The sequence below is a fragment of the Bos taurus genome, chromosome Y (assembly GCF_002263795.3).
Source record: "Bos taurus isolate L1 Dominette 01449 registration number 42190680 breed Hereford chromosome Y, ARS-UCD2.0, whole genome shotgun sequence".
NCBI classification, from domain to species: domain Eukaryota; kingdom Metazoa; phylum Chordata; class Mammalia; order Artiodactyla; family Bovidae; genus Bos; species Bos taurus.
In genome coordinates, this window is record NC_082638.1 from 3,703,904 (window position 1) to 3,725,717 (window position 21,814).

General features: G+C 46.1%; 1 protein-coding gene across 2 annotated transcripts in view; it reads right to left on the reverse strand.

Moving 5' to 3' along the window:
- Positions 1–21,814, reverse strand: part of LOC100300059 (neuroligin 4 X-linked) — a 394,985-nt gene that overhangs the window by 289,018 nt on the left and 84,153 nt on the right. For both annotated transcript variants that reach the window (XM_059884058.1, XM_015461827.3), the window contains exon 4: positions 15,469–16,294. In XM_059884058.1, the coding sequence (XP_059740041.1) occupies positions 15,469–15,940 (472 nt within the window). In that variant the 5' untranslated portion in view covers positions 15,941–16,294. The remainder of the gene's footprint in view (positions 1–15,468; positions 16,295–21,814) is intronic.

The window sequence follows — 21,814 nt, forward strand, 5'->3', positions numbered from 1 at the left end:
CCAACTGACATTCTGTGTGTGCTAAGTCGCTTCAGTCATGTCCGACTCTTTGCGACCCCGTGGACTGTAGCCCGCCAGGCTCCTGTGTCCATGGGATGCTCCAGGCAATTACTGGAGTGGGTTGCCATTTCCTTCTCCAGGGGATCTTCCCAACCCAGGGCTAGAACCCACATCTATTATGAATCCTGCCTTAGCAGGCAGGTTCTTTACCACTGCACCACCAGGGAATCCCAATAAGCATTTATATACTCCCAGACTATATCCCCCCACCACATCTCCTGTGCCCCCAGACACCTCACGCTACCTCCTCATAGCTCATTTACTTTCAACCATGACCATAGTAATTATAATAATAAGGGGCCTCCCCTGGGGTCTCAGTGATGAGGAGAGTCATCCCACCAATGCAGGAGACCAGAGTCCAATCCCTGGTCTGCAAAGATTCCACATGCCACAGAGTAACTAAACCCATACACCACAAGTACTGAGCCCATGCTCCACAACAGGAGAAACCTCGGCAAGAAAGAGCCCGAGCAGAGCAACTAGCGAAAACCTGTGTGCAGCCCTAAATAAATAACATAAATAATAAAAAAAAAAGTAACAACAATAATGGGCTTCTCGGCACTAGTAATAAAAACCTGCTTGCCAATGCAGGAGACATAAGAGACCCAGGTTCGAACCCTGAGTCGGAAAGATCCCCTGGTAAGGACATGGCAACCCACGCCAGTACTCTTGCCTGGAAAATCCCACGGACAGAGGAACCCGGCGGGCTACAGTCTATGGGGTCGCACAGAGTTGGACACGACTGAGTGGCTAACACACACACAATAATAATAATAATTGCACAACCTTAATTTTAAAAAAAAAGGCTAGAGGAAGAGCATTTTCTCCTAAGTCTAGAGAAAGCCCTCTGAGATGTTAAGCTCAACTCTTTTTCCTACCTGTGAACTTTAATTAATTCCTGGGAAATGATTCCATCTCCATGAAATCAAATTATAGACGACTGCATTTAAAGCCGGGCAACCCACTGCTATCCCCGAAATGCAAGCACATTAGGGTGCTGGCCGTTCCGTCACAATTTTCTGCTTCCTTCCCCTGGAACACCTCTGGGGTTTGCTATTTTGGGGAAACACGCAGCTTCAGAAGACTGAAGCTGGTTATTGTCGTGCAGAGGGTTTCCTGTGGGGAAATCGAAGTCTCAGCTGCAAAATGCTTCCTCCTTGGTGCACGTGATCTGCTTGTCGCAGGAAGCAGAGGAAATCTATTTTCTTTCTCATTCTGTAATTCGTATTGGATCTATATTAGTTTTTTTTTTAAAGTATGAAAATATTTCAGGTTCAATATAGATGAGCCAAGAATTACCTGCATTTGCCCCCCAAAAAAATGCTGATATATATATATATACTGAAAATGATGTCAGTCGCTCAGTCGTGTCTGACTCTTTGCGACCCCATGGACTGTAGCCCACCAGGCTTCTCTGTCCATGGGATTTTCCCGGCAAGAATACTGGAATGGGTTGCCGTGCCCTTCTCCAGGGGATCTTCCTGACCCAGGGATTGGACCTGCATCTCCCGCAGTGCAGGCAGATTCTTTACTATCTGGGCCACCACAGAAACCCACTCATATACAGCACCGTGCCTAAACCAGACAGCTAGTGGGAAGCTCCTATGTATAGCACAGGGGCCTCAGCTCGGTGCTTTGTGATAACCTAGAGGGGTGGATGGGGGGGTGGGTGGGGGGCTCAAGAGGGAGAAGGTACATGTATACATATGGCTGATTCACATTGCTGAGCAGTGGAAACCAACACAATATTGTAAAGCCCTTATCCGCCAATTAAAAAAAATAATAATATGACTGCCACGCGCATGTCATGATCAATGAAAACACACGCCTATTGGTTGACACTGGCTATGACTCTTGGTACCAAGACAGCCAACCAAGAGTCAGATAATTAACGGACAGGCTATCCACAGCAGCCTAGGGAGGACCTCGTAACTCTGTGATTCACCTGCTGGTTGAATTCCCCGGTCACTCCCGGGTAGTATGATCACTGGGTCGTAGGATCCCTTTCTTTGGGAGGTGGAGGAAGAGGAAGGTAAACATCCTTATACAATATGCAAATCTCATTACCTGACTTAAACTCCAAAGGAAATATTGAATTGAGCTTTCTTATGTTTTTATCAATTTAATTTTCTTAGGGAAGAGACAATTTCCTCTCTACAATTTACTACTCTGTTTTTTTAATTTAAACTTTTTTTTTTTTTTTTTAATTTTTGGATGCACCCAAGCTTCATGTGGGACCTTATTTCCCTCCCAGGGATCAAGCCCACGCCTCCTGCATTGGAAAGTGGAGTCTTCACCACTGGACTGCCAGGGAAGTCCCTAAGCTATGTGTCAAAATGTAGGAAATTAATATTATAGTGATATCATAAGACTTCTGGAGTCTAAAATATAACATTATGAAAGTATTTCACTAGGTAAAGATTTGGGACGAGCAGCAAAGCTCTTAATAATTTTTTTTTCCTAATTTCAGAAGATAAGTATATTTGAATTTGGTAAGAAAGGAAACTTGGGCTCTTTGACATAGATTTTATTGCACAGTCTGTTAAGAAGAAAAATAGGCATTAGCATTCCTTCGGATGTAATTCCATTTATGAATCCTCCAATGTCAAAAATAGAGCTATGCAAAAAAGGAAACAAAAACCCAAGTGCGTACTTTGCATGTTGAATTGCACCACCAAAGCAGCTCCCTGTAGTTGTGTCGTGGTTTTTATTTATCTCTCCCTCTCTCACCATTCTGTACATTTTATGTCTTGGTCCACCTAGAGAAGTAACGAACAAGAAGCTTAGCTTTCAGAAACTCGGAAAGAGTTTCTTCATCTCACGGTAAAGGACTGGATGTTTGGCTCGTCATCTCAAGACTGATGGGAACATTTCCATCATGGATCCTCAATAGAAAAGATAACTTTCAAATTCTTTCTTTTTTTTCTTTTCTCCGTGGAAACTTAAAGCACTCCCTGCTTGAATTCACTGTGCCTACTGATGCCTTTCTGAAACTTTAGTTTTTGCTGGGACTCATGTACTTTCCCATCAAAGGCCTTATATTTCTATACATCATCTTTTTTGTTGGTTTAGTGGCTCAGTCGTGTCTGACTCTGTGACCCCATGGACTGCAGCACGCCAGGCTTCCCTGTCCATCACCAACTTCCAGAGCTTGCTCAAACTCATGTCCATTGAGTCTGTGATGCCATCCAACCATCTCACCCTCTGTCGTCCCCTTCTCCTCCCGCCTTCAATCTTTCCCAGCATCATCAGGGTCTTTTCCAGTGAGTCAGCTCTTCTCATGAGGTGGCCAAAGTACTGGAGTTTCAGCTTCAGCATCAGTCCTTCCAATGAATATTCAGGACTGATTTCCTTTAGGATTGACTGGTTTCATCTCCTCACAGTCCAAGGGACTCTGAAGACTCTTCTGCAACAGCACAGTTCAAAAGCACCAATTCTTCGGCGCTCAGCTTTCTTTATAGTCCAACTCTCACATTCATACACGACTACTGGAAAAACCACAGCTTTGACTAGATGGACCTCTGTTGGATTCACCCAAAACCATGTGTACGCTAAGTACAAACAATGACTCATCACTATTTCTCAATGAACCTTCCAAGAAGGCTTCGAGGAGAATAAGAAATGGAGGAGAGAAGAAAAAATACACAGAGATTCCCCACTGGGCTCTAAAGACCCACAGAGGATCCGGCTCGAGTTAGAACCACACTGAAGATACAGCAGGTGAGGTGAACGTGTCCGCTTTTGGATGGGATGATGGATTATGTCCCGTCATAAAACAGAACACAACACAGCTCAAAGCACCCGTCTTAAGGCAAAAGGAGTGCTTGGGGACGTGTCATTTTCAGAACTCGTGGAAACGGACTACAAAAGCTCCTTGGCTTGAGACAAATCAGTACTCTCAGTTTTCCTCCCTTTCAGATGGGCACACAACCCTCTTCCCCAGGGGAAACTCCAGGATTGTACAAGGGACGGCAGTCACGTCAGACAAGGCCGTGTCCCAGTGAAGGGAAAACTCAAAGTACCTGGGGACTCTGGGAGGAAGGCATGGTCTAGTCATCTCCATGCGCAATTTGGCTTTTTCCAGAAAATGCGGACACACGGGATCTTGAGGGGATTATGGGTGGTTTTTCTTGTGGATTTTCCTCCTAAATCATACACACACAGAGACACTGACACACACAGATACTGAACAAACTATACACCAACCTCCAACATCACCACTCCAAATCATCAGACATGTGAAATCTGCCAAGAATTTTTTTTTTTTTTGTATTTTTAAAAATCTGTTTCCAGTTGTAGAAACTTACTTTTCCAAGCCTACATAGAATATTCGACTGAATTAATGAGACAGAGACGACCTTGTATCTCAGCTTCATTTCATCCTAACAAGGGGTGAGGGCATGAACAGACAGCTCTTTTTCACACTTTCTGTCTGCAAACTCCCCGGTGATTTGTAGGTCTGATCTATTGACACAGGGCTATTGTTTTGCACGGCTCACAAACTCTCTGTGGTCCTGACAGCCGAACTGAACGGAGTATCAGCTTCTGTTCGCTTTTCACTGCAGTCTGTCTGTCCCTGCAGGCAGCATAAGGAGAAAGTGAAAGTGAGGTCGCTCAGTCGTGTCCGACCCTCAGCGACCCCCTGGACCGCAGCCTTCCAGGCTCCTCCGTCCATGGGATTCTCCAAGCAAGAGTACTGGAGTGGGGTGCCATCGCCTTCAACACGCAACTAACTCATTACAGAAACAGCCTCCTTGACCATAAAGGAGGTAAAACATGAAAGGAAGTCGTGTTTAACCGTAAAGGAAAAAACATGAAACTAATTGATTAGGAGAAAATATGAAACTAATTCATTACAGAAACAGCCCGCTTAACTGTAAAGGGAGTAACACATGAAATTAATTCATGTCGAACTATAAAGGAGAAAACAAGAAATTAATTCATTATAGAAACAGCCTGGTTAACTGTAAAGGGAGTAACACATGAAACTGATTCATGTTTAACTATAAGGAGAAAACAAGAAATTAATTCATTACAGAATCATCCTGGTTAACCATAAAGGGAGTAAAACACGATATTAATTCGTTACAGAATCATCCTGGTTAACTATAAAGGGAGCAAAACATGAAACTAATTCATTACACCAACAACCTGGTTAACCATAAAAGAGAAAAAACATAACAGGAATTCATTGTACCAACATTAATGAATGTAATTCGTTAATACTAACAGCCTGGTTTAGGACAAGCAAGCAAGAAACCAGACAGACAGGAATCGACTCCCCTTCATAACACTGAAGAAATTTAATCTTCCGGTGACAGATACTGGTAATGAGGCCAACAGTGAATGGCCATGAAACTGAGGTTACAAGAACATACCCATGTTTTCTATTTTCTAATTATTTCGTATACAGTAGCTTAGACCCAAATTACTATAATATGAAAAGACATTCACAGGAGATAAAATACTATTGGGTTTCCCTGGCGGCTCAGACAGTAAAGAATCCATCTGCAATGCAGGAGACCTGGGTTCGATGCCTGGGTTGGGAATATCTCCCGGAGAAGGGAAAGGCAACCGCCTCCAGTATTCTTGCCTGGAGAATCCCATGGACAGAGGAGCTGGGCTACAGTCCATGGGGTCGCAAAGAGTCGGACACAATTGAACAATTAAGTACACCCACACAGACACAGAGGAGCCTGGTGGGCTGCTGTCTATGGGGTCGCACAGAGTCGGACACGACTGAAGTGACTTAGCAGCAGCAGCACATAGACACAATACGATTATTACTCGTGAGGTCACTGAACACTAAGGAGGTTGAAAGTTTCACTAAGACAATATGCAAAATAAGCAAGTGTCCAAACCAGCAGTGTCTCTGGCAGCAAATGAAGCTATTACACGTCCTGGGGGTGGGATGAAAGAAAGGGAAAGTCGCTCAGCTGCATCCAACTCTGCGACCCCATGGACTGTATATAGTCCATGGGATTCTCCAGGCCAGAATATTGCAATGCCTAGCCTTTCCCTTCTCCAGGGGATCTTCCCAACCCAAAGATCGAACCCAGGTCTCCAGTATTGCAGGCAGGTCCTTTACCAGCTGAGCCACAATGGAAGCCCTTGTGGGTGGTGGGATACTGAACAAATAACGAGCAAATTTTTGGACACACACACATACTCTAGCAGATTAACCTGCACCTCAAGTTTCCAACAGTTTTTTTTTAAAATATTGCTTATAAACATGCATAGATAGCAAATGTGGTTTTTAATACATATTAAGAGTACTGGAGTTTCAGCTGTAGCATCATTCTTTGGAAGGACTGATGCTAAAGCTGAAACTCCAGTACTTTGGCTGTCTCATGCAAAGAGTTGACTCATTGGAAAAGACTCTGATGCTGGGAGGGATTGGGGGCAGGAGGAGAAGGGGACGACAGAGGATGAGATGGCTGGATGGCATCACTGACTCGATGGACGTGAGTCTGAGTGAACTCTGGGAGTTGGTGATGGACAGGGAGGCCTGGCGTGCTGCGATTCATGGGGTCGCAAAGAGTTGGACACGACTGAGCGACTGAACTGAAGTGACTTGGATGAGATGGGTAGATAGCATCACCAACACAATGGATATGAATTTGAGCAAACTCCGGAGATGTTGAAGGACAGGGAAGCCTGGGATGCTGCAGTCCATGGGGTCACAAAGAGTCACACACAACTGAGTGATGTAACAGAAAGGATGTCACTGGGACTTGTTCTAGTAATGGAAAAAAATTATAAACTGCCAAATGAGTTAAAACTCATATTCTGGAAGATGACAAATGCAGTGGGAAATTCTCTTCCTTAGAGAACAGGTTTTCTAACTTGTAAGGCATGCCAAGCAAATAGTATTATTCGAAACGTGGAAAATTTCTTAACCCTCCACAGGATTATTCTATTGGAGAATTTCTTAAGCTGGGAGAGAAACACATGTTGCCAGAAATCCACTCTCGTTTATCCGTTTTCACAAAATACTAAATTGTTTTCAATTAATCCTTGTCAGGGAGATACTTATCTAATAATCTTTCCTAATTATCTCCACTTACAAGCCACATCTACACAATGTCAAACATCCCCCTGACATGAAAATGGGAAGTAATTAGTGACTCTCACGTAGCTTCCTGCTGATGTGGACCGGCTAAAACACCTGTCTAACTGCGTTACCTTGCACAGCTTTAAGTTTTTCACCTAGATTTTTTTTCCCCCTCTGCATACACCTGACCTATTTGTGACTTGAGAAGAGAAAGGCACTTACTTTTTCCTTTATCTGACGTTAAAAAAAGAATTATGCTATTGTCTTTGGCTGTTCTGAGAGCCTGTTCCAAGAAATGCATTTTAATGCTACTTTGATGATTAATTTCTGTAAATCAAGTGGGATGCTAAAAATCCAGTTGACGACTCAGGCTGAAAAAGACAAAGCTTAGGAATAAAGGAGAAGGAAATACTTAAAAAAAAATACCATTCCTGATATATTGTCATTTGCAGCAAGTGGATGGACTGAGAGCTGGTGATACTAAGTGAAATGATTCAGAAATGGAAAGGCAAGTGTCACGTGATATCACTTAAATGTGGAATCCAAAACACGACTCAAAGGAACTTATCTATGGAAGAGAAACAGACTCAGAGGCACAGAGACCAGATGTGTGGCCACCTAAGGGTAGGGGGAGGGATGGAATAGGACCTTGGGGTTAGCAGATGGAAACGACTGTATTTAGAACAGACAAGCAAGTTCCTACTGTACCGAACAGGGGACCACATTCAACATCCGGTGATAAACCACCATGGAAACGAACATGAAAACGAATATGTGTGTGTGTGTGTAACTGAATCTCTTTGCTGTACAGCAGAAACTAACTCAGCACTGTAACTCAACTACACTTCAATTTAAAAAACAATATTCCATTTCTCAAAACTCCCTTTTGTTAAAGCCATATTAGGAACTGTCAGAAGTGATAGAGCCTTGGTCGCATTTCCTAAGCTGACCCTTGCACTATGACATATAGACACTTATGTTACAGACACTCTACATTAGCGATGTACTGGCCATTATAGTGGACAGATCAGTTCAGTTCAGTTCAGTCGCTCAGTCGTGTCCGACTCTGAGACCCCATGAATCGCAGCACACCAGGCCTCCCTGTCCATCACCAAGTCCCGGAGTTCACTCAGACTCACGTCCATGGAAGTCAGTGACGCCATCCAGCCATCTCATCCTCTGTCGTCCCCTTCTCCTCCTGCCCCCAATCCCTCCCAGCATCACAGACTTTTCCAATGAGTCAACTCTACATATGTACAAATTCGCTGAAAAATTCTGGTTCTCCAGGATCCCCTAGTGGCTCAGACAATCAAGAATCTGCCTGTCATGCAGGACACCAGGCTTCTATCACTGGGTCAGGAAGACCCCCTGAAGCAAGGAATGGCAACCCACTGCAGTATTCTTGCCTGGACAATCCCATGGACAGAGGAGCCTGGTGGGCTACAGTCCATGGGGTCGCAAAGAGTCAGACAAGACTGAGCGAGAAACATCTTCAGGTTTTCTGTTCTTGCATTAACTATGCTTCACAAACATCCAATTAGGGGCTGGATATGTGTGCAAAGAAGTCTCCCAGCTCATCTCTACTTTATACCCAAGGAAACTGAGGCACACACTAGCTGAAGAACCCAGCCATAATCACTCAACTGGCAAGGGAACAGGCTGGCATTTGCAGGCTGGCAGGCGTGTTCTTAGCCAACCAATGCTGCAAGCTCAGTGGAAGGACTGAACCAAGCTGACAGTCGGAAGGATTCAGAGAAGTTACTGCAACCCTACCTTCACAGCAGCACTGTATACAGGAGTCAAGGCACAGGAACAACCAAAGCAATCGCATGCACACAAATGGGTAGACAAGTTGGTATGTAGGTGCAGGTATGTGGTAGAATATTACCCAGCTGCTGAAAAGGAAATTCCTACTGTCTGTGACAAAGTGAGTGGGCCTCGATGGCATAATGCTAAGTGAGATTGGTTTTAAAAAAGGACAAATACTGTATTCACATCCATATGGAATCTAAAAATCATACTGTATCACTTATATGTAGAATCTAAAAAAAAAAAAAAAAATTCCAAGGGAACCTCTTTACAAAACAGAGTCACAGATGTAGAGAACCAACTTATGGTTACCAAGGGGTAAGGAGGTGGGCAGGGATACATTGGGAGATTGGGATTGACAATTACACATTACTCTATAAAACACAGATAACTAGTAGGAACCTACTGCATAGCACAGGGAACTCCATTCAACACTCTGTAGTGAGCTATGCCAGAAACGAATCTGAAAATGACGGGATATGTGTATATGTTTAGCAGAGTCACTTTGCTGTACAGCAGAAACTAACACAGCATTGTGTACCATCTATACCCCAATAAAAAGTACGTTTTTAAAAAACAGCAAACCCGTAGAAGAGATCAGATTTGCTGCAGCCAGAAGTGGAAGGGTGGAGGAGGCGTGGGGGGTTGGATGAAAGTGGTCGGAATACACAAGCTCCCGTTTTAAGATAAAGAAGCACCAAGGCTGTAATGTCCAGGGTTGACGGCTGTAGTTACCACTGCAGGATGAGACACGGGGAACTTGGAGATGGCGCCAGTCCAGCTTCGATGCGTGACACAGGGTGCTCAGGGCTGGTGCACTGGGAGGACCGTGAGGGATGGGATGGGGAGGGAGGAGGGAGGGGGGTTCAGGATGGGGAACACATGTACACCCATGGCTGACTCATGTCGATGTATGGCAAAACCACTACAATATTGTAAAGTAATTAGCCTCCAATTAAAATAAATTATTTTTTTTTTAAAAAAGAGTACAGCCTAACAGTTCTCATCACAAGGAAAAAAAAAATCTCTCCTTTTTTTCTTTTTCTCACAGCTATATGAGATCTGGGTGGTAGGTGGTATAGTTGCTCTGTTGTGTCCGACGCTTTGCAACCCTATGGACTGTGGCCCGCAAGCTCCTCTGTCCATGGGATTCCCCAGGCAAGAATACTGGAGTGGGTTGCCATGTCTTCCCCTCCAGGGTACCTTTCCAATCGAGGGATCGAACTCATGTCTCCTGCAGGCAGATTCTTGACAGACTGAGCCTCCAGGGAAGCCCATGAGAAGACGGACGTCAGCTCAAACTATTGTGATCATGTTTCTCAGTTCATGGAAGTCAAAGTGTCATGCTATCTGCCTTCAACTTGCATGGCGATGTCCCTCAGAGACATCTCACTAAAACTGGGGAGGGGAGAGAACTTACTGACATCCTCTCAGATAAATTCACCAGTAAGTTGTTTTTCAAAAGGGGAGAGAATCCACCTGACCCAGAAGAGATCAGATCTTGAGGTCTTGACAGAAGGATCAAGGAGCTGAAAACATTATGCTAACACGAGAAGAAGCCATTCAGAGGTACAGCTGCTTCTAAATGTCAGATGAGGGAAGAGAATCATTTGGGTGTTTTCTTTGATGCCATTCACTTACACCCACTCTGAGCATCTGGAGATTTTTAAAGGTGCCTTCATTACACTGCCTTCATTCCATCCCTGTGTTGGGAAGATTCCCCTGGAGGAGCGCATGGCAACTCACCCCAGTATTCTTGCCTGGAGAATCCCATGGACAGAGGAGCCTGGAGGGCTATAGTCCATGGGGCTGCAAAGAGTCAGACACAACCGAGGGACTAACATTTTCACTACGCTCCCGTGTAAAATCAGCATCACTTTTGAATCCCAGTAAGGTTTGTCAAGGCTATGGGTATTCCAGTGGTCATGCATGGATGTGAGAGTTGGACTATAAAGAAAGCTGAGCCCTGAAGAACTGATGCTTTTGAACTGTGGTGTTGGAGAAGACTCTTGAGAGTCCCTTGGACTGCAAGGAGATCCAACCAGTCCATTCTGAAGGAGATCAGTCCTGGGTGTTCTTTGGAAGGAATGATGCTAAGGCTGAAACTCCAGTACTTTGGCCACCTCATTTGAAGAGTTGACTCATTGGAAAAGACTCTGATGCTGGGAGGGATTGGGGGCAGGAGGAGAAGGGGACGACAGAGGATGAGATGGCTGGATGGCATCACTGACTCGATGGACGTGAGTTTGAGTGAACTCCGGGAGTTGGTGATGGACAGGGAGGCCTGCTGCTGCTGCTCCTAAGTCACTTCAGTCATGGCCGACTCTGTGTGACGCTATAGACAGCAGCCCACCAGGCTCCCACATCCCTGGGATTCTCCATGCAAGAAAACTAGAGTGGTGTGCTGCAATTCATGGGGTCACAAAGAGTCTGACATGACTGAGCGACTGAACTGAACTGAAGGTTTGCCATAAACCTCTTTTCACACCTCCACACATCCAAGTTGGATGTCTACTTCCTAGAGTTTAAACCTCACATCTTCAAAAATCTCCACCCAGCCATCACAACCAGCGCTGACTCCTTACTATGTATAACAGAAAGCAGCACATTTTTAACCACCCAGCATTAAAATGACTGTTTAATAAAAACAAGCTATTGTGGCCTTGCAAAGGTAAACAAAGGAATTGCCATCTCAGAATGAGTAGTGACAGACAAAGTTCACATTAACTGTTTAGTGGTGTGTGGGTTCTTTTCAATCAGGGAAACACTTTACGATAAATTTCAAACTGTGATAAAAGCTGCCCAAATTTTGTATGAGATTTCTGTTGCTCCCATAACAAATCGCCACCAATGTTGCAGCTTCAAGGGGCAGCTATCGAGGCTCTTAGAGTTCTGAAGGTCAGAGTTCCACCAGGCTAAAATTGACGGGTGGGCAGGGCTTTCTGGAGGCTCAAGGGGAGATATCTTGTCTTTTGCAGCTTCGAGAAGGTGCCGAATCCCATGACTTCCGGCTCCGTCTGTCCTCAAAGGCAGCAATGGCCCACTGCGCCTTTTCCCTCTTGTTTTCCTCTGGCCCTGCTCACCTTTTCTCTCTCCCTCATTCACAATTAACAGTCTCTGCGATCACATATGGACCCACCCAGATAAGCCATAGTATATTCTCTGCCTCTTAAAGTCAACAGGTTGTTGCTAAATCACTTCAGTCCTGTCCGACTCTGTGCGACCCCATAGACGGCAACCCACCAGGCTCCCCCGTCCCTGGGATCCTCCAGGCAAGAACACTGGAGCGGGTTGCCATTTCCTCCTCCGACAGGTAAGCAGGTATTAATTTTAGATACAACCTCCTCCGCTTAGCACTCTAAGGTAATAACAGTCAATTTTTCCTGGGCTTAGGACTCACCCTGCCGTCCATGTGCGGCCATGCATGCCTGCTAAGTAGCTTCCGTCATGTCCGACTCTTTGCGACCCCACGGACTGCGGCCAAACAGGCTCCTCTGTCCATGGGATTCTCCAGCACAAACATTACAGTGAGTTGCCATTTCCTCCTCCATGGACCCTTCACCACCCACGGATCGAACCCACGCCTTCTGCGTTGCAGGCGGGTTCTTTACCACTGAGGCACCCGAGAAGCCCGCCCTTCTCTGGGGGAGCCACTATTCTGCTTCCAATAAGTGTGTGTCTCTGGAAATTAAGAATGGCTGTCTCTGTTGCCATGCCAACATGTAAAGCTTAACTGGTACATGACAGCAATACATAATTACATTATTGGTAGTGAAGTCACATGGAAACACCAGCTGATCAAAGCATCACAACAAACCAAAAAAAAAAAAATTAAATAACCGAGTGCCAAAGTGGAATTTTGAATTCCAAATAGCTGGTATCACCATACATCCATTTAATCAAAGGCACAGTTACAAATTTAGATATGCCCTAAAGGAAGCTCTTTGCAGGGACCAGCATGAAGCCATAATTTTCATGTGTTGTGGTAGAAGTAGGGTTTCTTCATTTAGGAAGAACCAGTAATTAAATATCTAAACCTCCATGTTCATTGTGAAATGGACAAGAGTTATCTTTTTTAAACGCACAGAACTCCGGACCCAATAGGCTGCAATTTTCTGTTTCTGCAAACACACAGGTGTGTGGCTTCACTCACCAGCGAAAATCCATTATTTATATATTATACGGAGATCAATTTTAGCTATTCAGCCCCTATTAGATTTCTGATTCTCCCATCAAGATGGTGTGAGATACGGCATGCCAAAGTGCTATAAAAATACCCCAGGAGTCAACAAGCAGCACTGCCTTTATTCTTAAATTTAGATTGCTTCTCTGTTAGGCAGCATTTTTCATGCCCCGCCCCCCAAATTCCTATTGAATACTGAACCACAAAGAAATGGCCAAATTGCTTATGGTTTCCATCCACACAATTGCACTTATGAGTCTGCAATCAAGGAAGCTATTGACTTTTCTTCCTGGATGGTCTAATTGCGCCCTACCTCTCAAGGCTCAGACTGTAAAGGACCTGCCTGCAACGCGAGAGACCCTCATTCGATCCCTGGGTTGGGAAGGTCCCTTGAAGAAGGGAATGGCAACCCACTCCAGTATTTCTGCCTGGAGAATCGCATGGACAGAGGAGCCTGGCAGGCTATAGTCCACGGGGTCGCAAAGGGACGGACATGACTGAGGGACTACCACTTTTTCACTTTCTCATAAGGAGGTACTCCCTTTGAAGCACAGTCCTTATTTGGAAGGGTAGCACTCTCAAGTCACCTGTTCATAAACCCCAGCATGTCAAATTTATTGTGAAAGCAATTTTAATCTTTTACCCAGGCTTGTTCCCTCTACCCTGCCTCCCCTTCCATCTTTCTTTTAATTCCTTCATGTGGACAGCTCATGATGAGAAAGTCCAGGACTTAGGTGGTTTTGAAAGGTGAACCTTTAATTTGCTTGGGATGGGGTTACCCATCCTTGTCGATGCACCGAGGAGGTACCAGGAGCTGCCACGTGCAAGGACAGCTCAGGGTAGGACATGGAAGTAAGGCATCGGGTGTCACTCCTTGAACCCCATTCAGCCCTAGACTATGCAAGGTGATTGGTTCATCTGTCTCCATAGCAACAAGGAGGCTGTCTCCATGCCAACCTCTGCTGATATGATGAAGCCCAGCCCTTACGTTATCTTCCCCTGGACATCCTTTGTCATCTCCCTAACAGATGCCAGCGGCCTGCTTTCTCCTGAAGAGTCCTCACACCACCTCCCTGCATCCGCCCTGAGAAAGAACCACATGGCGGACGCGATGCAATTCTGGATATCCCTGAGTAATATCATCGCTTGTGGCCAGGGTCTCAGTTGAGTCTCACGGAGAAACATCTCCCAAGGATTAAAGAGGGGGAAAAAAAGGAAGACAAAGGTGTCCGTGAAAGTTATCAAGGACAAGGATGCACTCTGGTTTTCAGAGTAGACACGATGGCTACTATGATGCCTCTAAATTTTAAATTCCAGAAAGATTTCATTCTATCCTTTTTCTTCTCCTTGTACAAAAATAGCACATGTAAATAAATGAAAAAAATGGGTCTACACTGTATCCAGTGGTCTGGTTGGTCTGTATCAAACATTTTAATTCAAAGCCTTCACGAACAAGGAGACAGCCAAGTTCTACTAGCGTGATATTAAGTTATAATAATATATGAAACGTGATGCCTTTCACAGACTTTCACTGCTGTGTTATCCAAACAAAAAAAAAAAGGGTCATTTTGTTCTAGTGAGAACATAATTTTTCTCATGGACCTGGCCCAACTTCAGTCTGGTTGGCCTTTTGAAGTCTACACAAAGAAGGAGATACCCAAGTTTTACACGCTCTGGATTTAGAGGGAACATTACTGTTACCGAGACTTTCACTGCTGAGTTATGCAAAAGGAAAGGGGGCATTGGTTCCCAGCAAGAACATTATTTTTCTGAGGTAGCTAGACTCTTCTGACGACACACATCTGCCTTTTGCCGGCAGTGACTACTGGAACGAAATGACGTCCAAGTTTACCGCGACAAGGTGGCTTCTCAACAATCAAGTCCAATCGTTCAACGAACTATCCCTCGCTTGTGTATTTAAAACAATCGGTGGTTCCTCTTAAGACTCAAAAGGAAAAGCGCGAGCATCTTAAGACGTTAAAGCCAAAGGCGCTATTCCTGATATGATTCTCAGTGGCTCCGTGAAGGCCGATCACGTTAATTCTATTAGTTTCTTTAGACTGGCCTTTTACAGGCGATCCCAGTGAAATCTACAAGACTATACGCTTGCACAGATTCTCATCTGCAAATAAAGATGGCAGCAATACTACAAAAGCCAGAAAAGACTAAGTCATTCATTTCAGGACTGTCCAGCTGCGTAAATACACACTGCAGAAAGTCACGAGTGATAACTTCACTGTGAAGATGAAAGATAATAACTGGGTCATAGAAACTGTCATGCACAGGACGTGATAAAAGGCTGTTGGGCACACGGGGAGGCGGACCCAGCAGGTGCCGCTCTCTGCCAAAGACGGGTACTCACCGTCCTCCGTGGGCACGTAGATGTTCAGGTAGAGGCAGTCTTCATTCTGGTCCTGCATGTAGGTCATCAGTGTGTCCAGGTTGGCCGTGAACCACACGGGCAGCATGTCGTGCAGGAGCGACCTCTCGTCCAGGTGCTGCGGGCACACGGCGGCGAACTGGGTGGCATTGCGGACCCCGGTCCACGAGGAGGGGGGCTCCGGAGGCTGGAAGCGCCTCTCCCCGGTGGGGGGCGAGGCGTAAGGGACCCCCAGGTACTGCTCCACGGGCCCCAGGATCTCATTGGGCAGCGGCGTTCTCAAGCCCCGGATCTTGCCGTAGTTGGTGCTGACCACGGGGTACTGGGCCTGGCTGTCGATGACCGTGAACTTGACGGCCAGGGCGGTGATCCACAGCAGGACGTTGGAGTTGACCATGACGCAGACGGGGGTGAAGGCCAGCGGAAGCCATAACAGTCCCTGGGGTCTCGACATGGCTCACGTGCACATCCGGGGTTGGGTGGGTGGGGCGTCCGGGGCGGAGACTCTGAGCAGACCAGACAGGGGAGTTGGGAGGGGGTGCCCTCGGGGAGACAGAGGGGCTTCCAAAGACCGAGAGCCGGGAAAGGCGAAGGGCTTCCTGCAGACCCACTCCCGATGAGGCATAGACAGAGCCCAAGATCAACAGCCAGCCCGGCGGTGGTCCTGACCGCCCATCGCAAGACCGCTGCGCTGCCTTAATCCTCGGACTGGATTCCCGCCGCTGCAGGGCTCCAAAGATGCCAGGCCAGTCCAGCACCTCCCAGCAACAGTGATCCTTTATAAGAACGCCGACGCACAGCAGGCGGCCTAAGGGGAAAGGAGAAACCAGACACAGATGATGAACGGAAGACCCGCGTCACCGGGGGCATCTTATATCTTCCGGGAAACCCTACACATCACTCCAGGAAATCCTTTTTCACCGATCAATCTAGTGCAGCGGCCTCTCCAGTACAATTTCACTATGCATAACCTAAACAGTTTCTCAGATTTTAAAAAAAGAGTTACCTTTATAAAACAGATGAACAAGAACCTATTGTATAGCACAGGGAGCTATACCCAATATTTTATAACAAGCTATATGGGAAAAGAATCCGAAACACACACACATACACACACTCACACTCATATATAGCTGAATCACTTCACTGTACACTTGAAACTAACCCAACACTGCAAATCAACTATACTTCAATTAAAAAAAAATAAGTATTAATAAAAACCATCACTACGCCCTAAGATATTATGAGTAGAACTCTGAAAGTCTTCTGAGATGTGGGAAACATAGGTGTGCACCCAGACCAGATCAGCTTCCTGCCATGTGGACATTTATCTGCCAATCCCAAGGGCATGCCAAGTTGCTTCAGTCATGTCTGACTCTTTGCAACTCTATGGACTGTAGCCTGCCAGGCTCCTCTGCCCATGGAATTCTCCGGGCAAAAACACTGGAGTGGGTTGCCATTTCCTTCTCCAGGGGGATCTTCCAGATCCAGGGATGGAACCCACATCTCTTAAGTCTCCTGCACTGGCAGGCCAGTTCTTTACCACTAGCACCACCTAAGAAGCCCACCACAAAGGGAGGATCAAATTGAAAGAGCCTGCTAAAGCAAAAGATGTTAAGAGACACAGGTTCGATACTTGGGCCGCGAAGATCCCCTAGCAGAGGAAATGGTAACTCCGTCCACTATTCTTGTCTGGTGAATCCCATGGACAGAGGAGCCTGGAGAGCTACCGTCCATAGGGTCGCAAAGAGTTGGAACAGGACTAACACGACTAAGCATGCATGCAGAAAATGAATACTTATCAGTCTTGGGCGGCTCAATAGCGCGCATCTGGGCTCCAGACATTGTTGCCCTGAACCTTAGCTTCCTTGGAAGAGACTGAAGGACACGGTAGGTACATCTCCAGGATCATCAGCAAGTCATGCAGCCTGTCCTATCAAGTCATCATTCATAATTAAGAGTGTTGGTACAGAGATGCTCACTTCCATGTCAAATATCGCCTGCCTTTGAGAGGAGACCCTGCAGCCTCTGTAAGAAGCTTATGATACATCTAAGCTATCGACCTGTGGAGTTTGGAGGAGTCCACTTTGAAAGAGTGACATCCTTGGGAATGAATTTCCTGGCAGTCTAGGGATCAGGTCTCCACGCCCTCACTGCAAGGACCTGGGTTCAATCCCTGATTGGGGAACTAAAGACCCTGCAAGCCACTGGCTTCCCCTCCCCTTCTCTCAAAAACAAACCTAACCATTTCAATGCATCTCGGTGTGGATCCCACAACTCTCAATAGATAAGGGATGTATGATATTCGTAAGAATGTCACACATGAGCATTACAAATAATGCATTAGAGCCAGAAAGTATTTCAAGTGATGATACAAGGATGCTACTTTTTAAAAATCAACATTTTCTATTGAAATGTATAGTTGATTACGGGCTTCCCAGGGGTCTCAGTGGTAAAGAATCTGCCTCCAATGCAGGAGACTTGGGTTCGATTGCTGCATTGGGAAGACCCCCGGAGGAGGGTATGACAACCCACTCCAGTATTCCTGCCTGGAGAATCCCATGGACAGAGGAGCCTGGTGGGCTATGGGCCATGGGGTCCCAAGAGCCAGACAGGACTTAAGAGACTATACAATATAGTTCATTATACTGTTGTGTTAATTTTGGCTGTATGGCAAAGTGATTCAGTTATACCTTTATGTACTTTAATAATCCTTTTCATGATAGTTTATCATAGAATACTGAATACAGGTCCCTGTGCTATACAGGAGGATCTTGCTGTCTCTCCATTCTGTATATAAAAGCTCACATCTGCTAACCCTAATTTCCAACTCCATCCTTCCCTCAACCTCCCCACCATTGGCAACCACCAGTCTTTTCTCCATCAGCTGCTCAGTCGCTCAGTGGTGTCCGACTCTTTGCAACCCCCCATGGACTGTAGCCCCGAGGCTCCTCTGTCCATGGGATTCTCTAGGCAAGAATACTGGAGTGGGTGGCCATTTCCTTCTCCAACTCTCCATCAGACCCTGCCTTTAAATACACAGCATTCTGCAACCCAGAATAGACGAATGTGTTTCTAAGGACACGGTGGGTTACTCAAGAGTCTTTCTGGACCAGAATGTAATTATGCATTTCATTCCAGGGAACGAAGCTGAGCAAAATATGTCAAACAGATAATTTACTTTTTAATGAAACGTAGCTGAGCCAGATCTGTCCGTCGGGGAGCTAGACTATCCCTGGGGGAAGCTCCGCCATCCATGACAGCCCAGGCCGAGTTAATCAGAGCTGGATGAAAACTCAGAGACGCCGGGTGGTAGCATCAACAGGGAAAACTCTGCATCGCACCAAACAGCTAATTGCTGTGTCTGCATCTATCTTTGCACTGGAGACAACATTTGGATTCCTGCCACGCGGTGATCCAACCGCTGGATAATTCAGGGACAGACAAGAACGGGGCAGAGGTGTTGAGTTGCTCGGACTTTTTGATCCTGAAAGTCCTTTCTGATTTAGAACCAGCATCAGCAGGTCCTTCTCAACCCTGCCTCGAGGTCATAGGAAGTGTCAGTCATATCCGATTTTGACAGACTTGGGTGGCCAAATGCTACCTCTGTGTGAGCTGGGAGATGTGACTCAACCTCCCTGAGCTTTTATATGGATGGTGTGTCCCGCCTTCTTTGTGGGGCTGGGGCGAGCCACAGGTAAGCAAAGGGTCAGGGTTTAGAAAACGTCCCCTCAATATCAGGAGATGCTGGTGTATAGTTGCTTTAGAAGGTTCGATTACTTTCTACTCTATAGCAAAGTCAATCAGCTATACATGCAGACATATCCCCTCTTATCTGCGTTTCCTTCCCGTTTAGATCAACACAGAGCCCTGACCAAAACTCCTTGTGCAGGACAATAGATTCTCATTGACAAGTGAAAGTGCTGGTCGCTCGGTCGTGTCCGACTCTTGGCGACCCCATGGACTGTAGCCCATCAGGCTCCTCTGTCCATGGGATTCTCCAGGCCAGAATACTGCAGTGGGTAGCCTTTCCCTTCTCCAGGGGATCTTCCCAACCCAGAGACTGAACCCAGGTCTCCTGCATTGCAGGCAGATTCCTTACCATCTGAACTACCAGGGAAGCGCAACAATACTGGAGTGGGCAGCTTATCCCTTCTCCAGGGGAACTTTGTGACCCAGGGATCGAACCTCGGTCTCCTGCAATTAGAGGCGGATTCTTTACTGTCTGAGCCACCAGGGAAGCCCAGATTCTCATTAGTTATCTATTTTATACATACTATCAATAGTGGGTCAATCCCAACCTCCCGATTCGTTCTACCTTCTCTTTCCACCTTGGTATCCATACATCTGTTCTCTATGACTGTGTTCCTATTTCTTTCTTGCAAGTAATGTCATCTGTACCATTTTTCAGCATTTCACATATGCGTGTTAATATGCAGTATTTCCTTTATGTCTTCCTGACTTGACATGCGGGGAGTTTATGCACACAGCTGCTCAAAAGGCTCCTGAACACAGACATAAAATGCACTGAAGTCAGCCCCCTGTTGGCATGAAGCACGTACGGAGACAGAGCAAGTCGTTTAAAGTATTTGATTCTCGTTCCACTTACTTTCTTCTAATTCTTTGGGGGAGTAACTGAGTTAGCTTACACGCAGCACCACACTGTCCCTGGAAGGCAGCATTTCGTACAAGTAGCATTTGGTTGATGCTTTCGAACTGTCTTGCTGGAGAAGACTCCTGAGAGTCCCTTGGACTACAAGGGGATCAAACTAAAGAAAATCAGCCCTGAATATTCACGGGAAGGGCTGATGCTGAGGCTGAAGCTCCAATACTCTGGCCACCTGATGCAAAGAGTCGACTCACTGGAAAAGACCTTGATGCTGGGAAAGATTAAAGGCAGGAGGAGAAGGGGGCGGCAGAGGGTGAGATGGTTGGATGGCATCACGGACTCGACGGACATGAGTTTGAGTTAACTCCAGCAGATGGTGAAGCACAGGGAAGCCTGGTATGCTGCGGTCCATAGGGCTGCAAAGAGATGGACGCGACTGAATAACAACAAAAAGCACTCAGGCAGGGGCTCGGTCCCAGGACTTCCAAGGTGTGCGCCTTGAGGAAGTCTGGTCCACTCCATCACTCCTCCAGCTCCACGTATGAGAACACTTCTGTGTGGCATGCTCTTTACGACTGAGCAAGTGGGGTCACACGGAGCCTTCACGCTTGAGTCCTGTGCTCAAGCCTACCTCCCCACAAGGAGCAGGGGGCCACGGAGAGACCATGAACCAGCAGGGCGTTGGAGGAGGAGCCTGGCGTTGGCCTGGGGGTGGGGCGTTACCCGGACACTCATAGCATCCAGGTTAGGCAGTCACAATAACCATAGGCTCCCAGCTACCTTATGTAGTCATGTTCTAGAATCTGGCAATTTGCAGAAAATGACATACCATCAACCTCCAGCACTGTCTCTCAGTGCTGGTGACACTTTGGACCCCACTGTTCTTCAAGCTGCGAAATATTTGAAGGTGACGCACATACATACACACACAAACATTTATCTGGTGCCACTGCTAATGTTCAGCTCTTCCCAGCAGGTGACCAAAGTACTGGAGCTTCGGCTTCAGCATCAGTCCTTCCAGTGAATATTCAGGGTTGATTATGTTTACGATTGACTGGTTTCATCTCCCTGCTGTCCAAGGGAGTCTCAACAGTCTTGTGTCTCGGTTTTGCTGGTCTATACCCACTAGATTTAGCAATCTAGCTTCCAAAATCAAGATTCTCTCCAGACACTGCTAAGTGACCCCCAGGGGGCAGAATCATCTCAAGGTAAGAACTGCTGGTGTACATCATCAAATTTATGATTTACAGCAGTCATCTAAATAACTAAGCATCTCTAGGTATGTGTGAGAATTATCAGTGGAACCAGATATATGTTTGTGTGTGTGTGTGTGTGTGTTTCACATTCAAACACTTGGCAACCTTAAATGTTTTAACATTACAGACAACAAAGATTTTTTAAGATAAACCTTTTAAATGGGCATCCTCCTCATCACTTAAAAATCACAATGAATATGTGTGTGTACACAATCAGTCGTGTCTGACTCTTTGCCACCCCATGGACTGTAGTCCGCCAGGCTCCTCTGTCCACAGGGTTTCCCAGGCAAGAATACTGGAGCAGGGTGCCGTTTCCTTTTCCACAGAAGAAATTTAACAAACCAATACATTTGAGTGAAGTGAAGTCACTCAGTTGTGTCCGACTGTTTGTGACCCTGTGGACTGTAGCCTAGCAGGCTCCTCGGTCCATGGGATTTTCCAGGCAAGAGTACTAGAGTGGGTT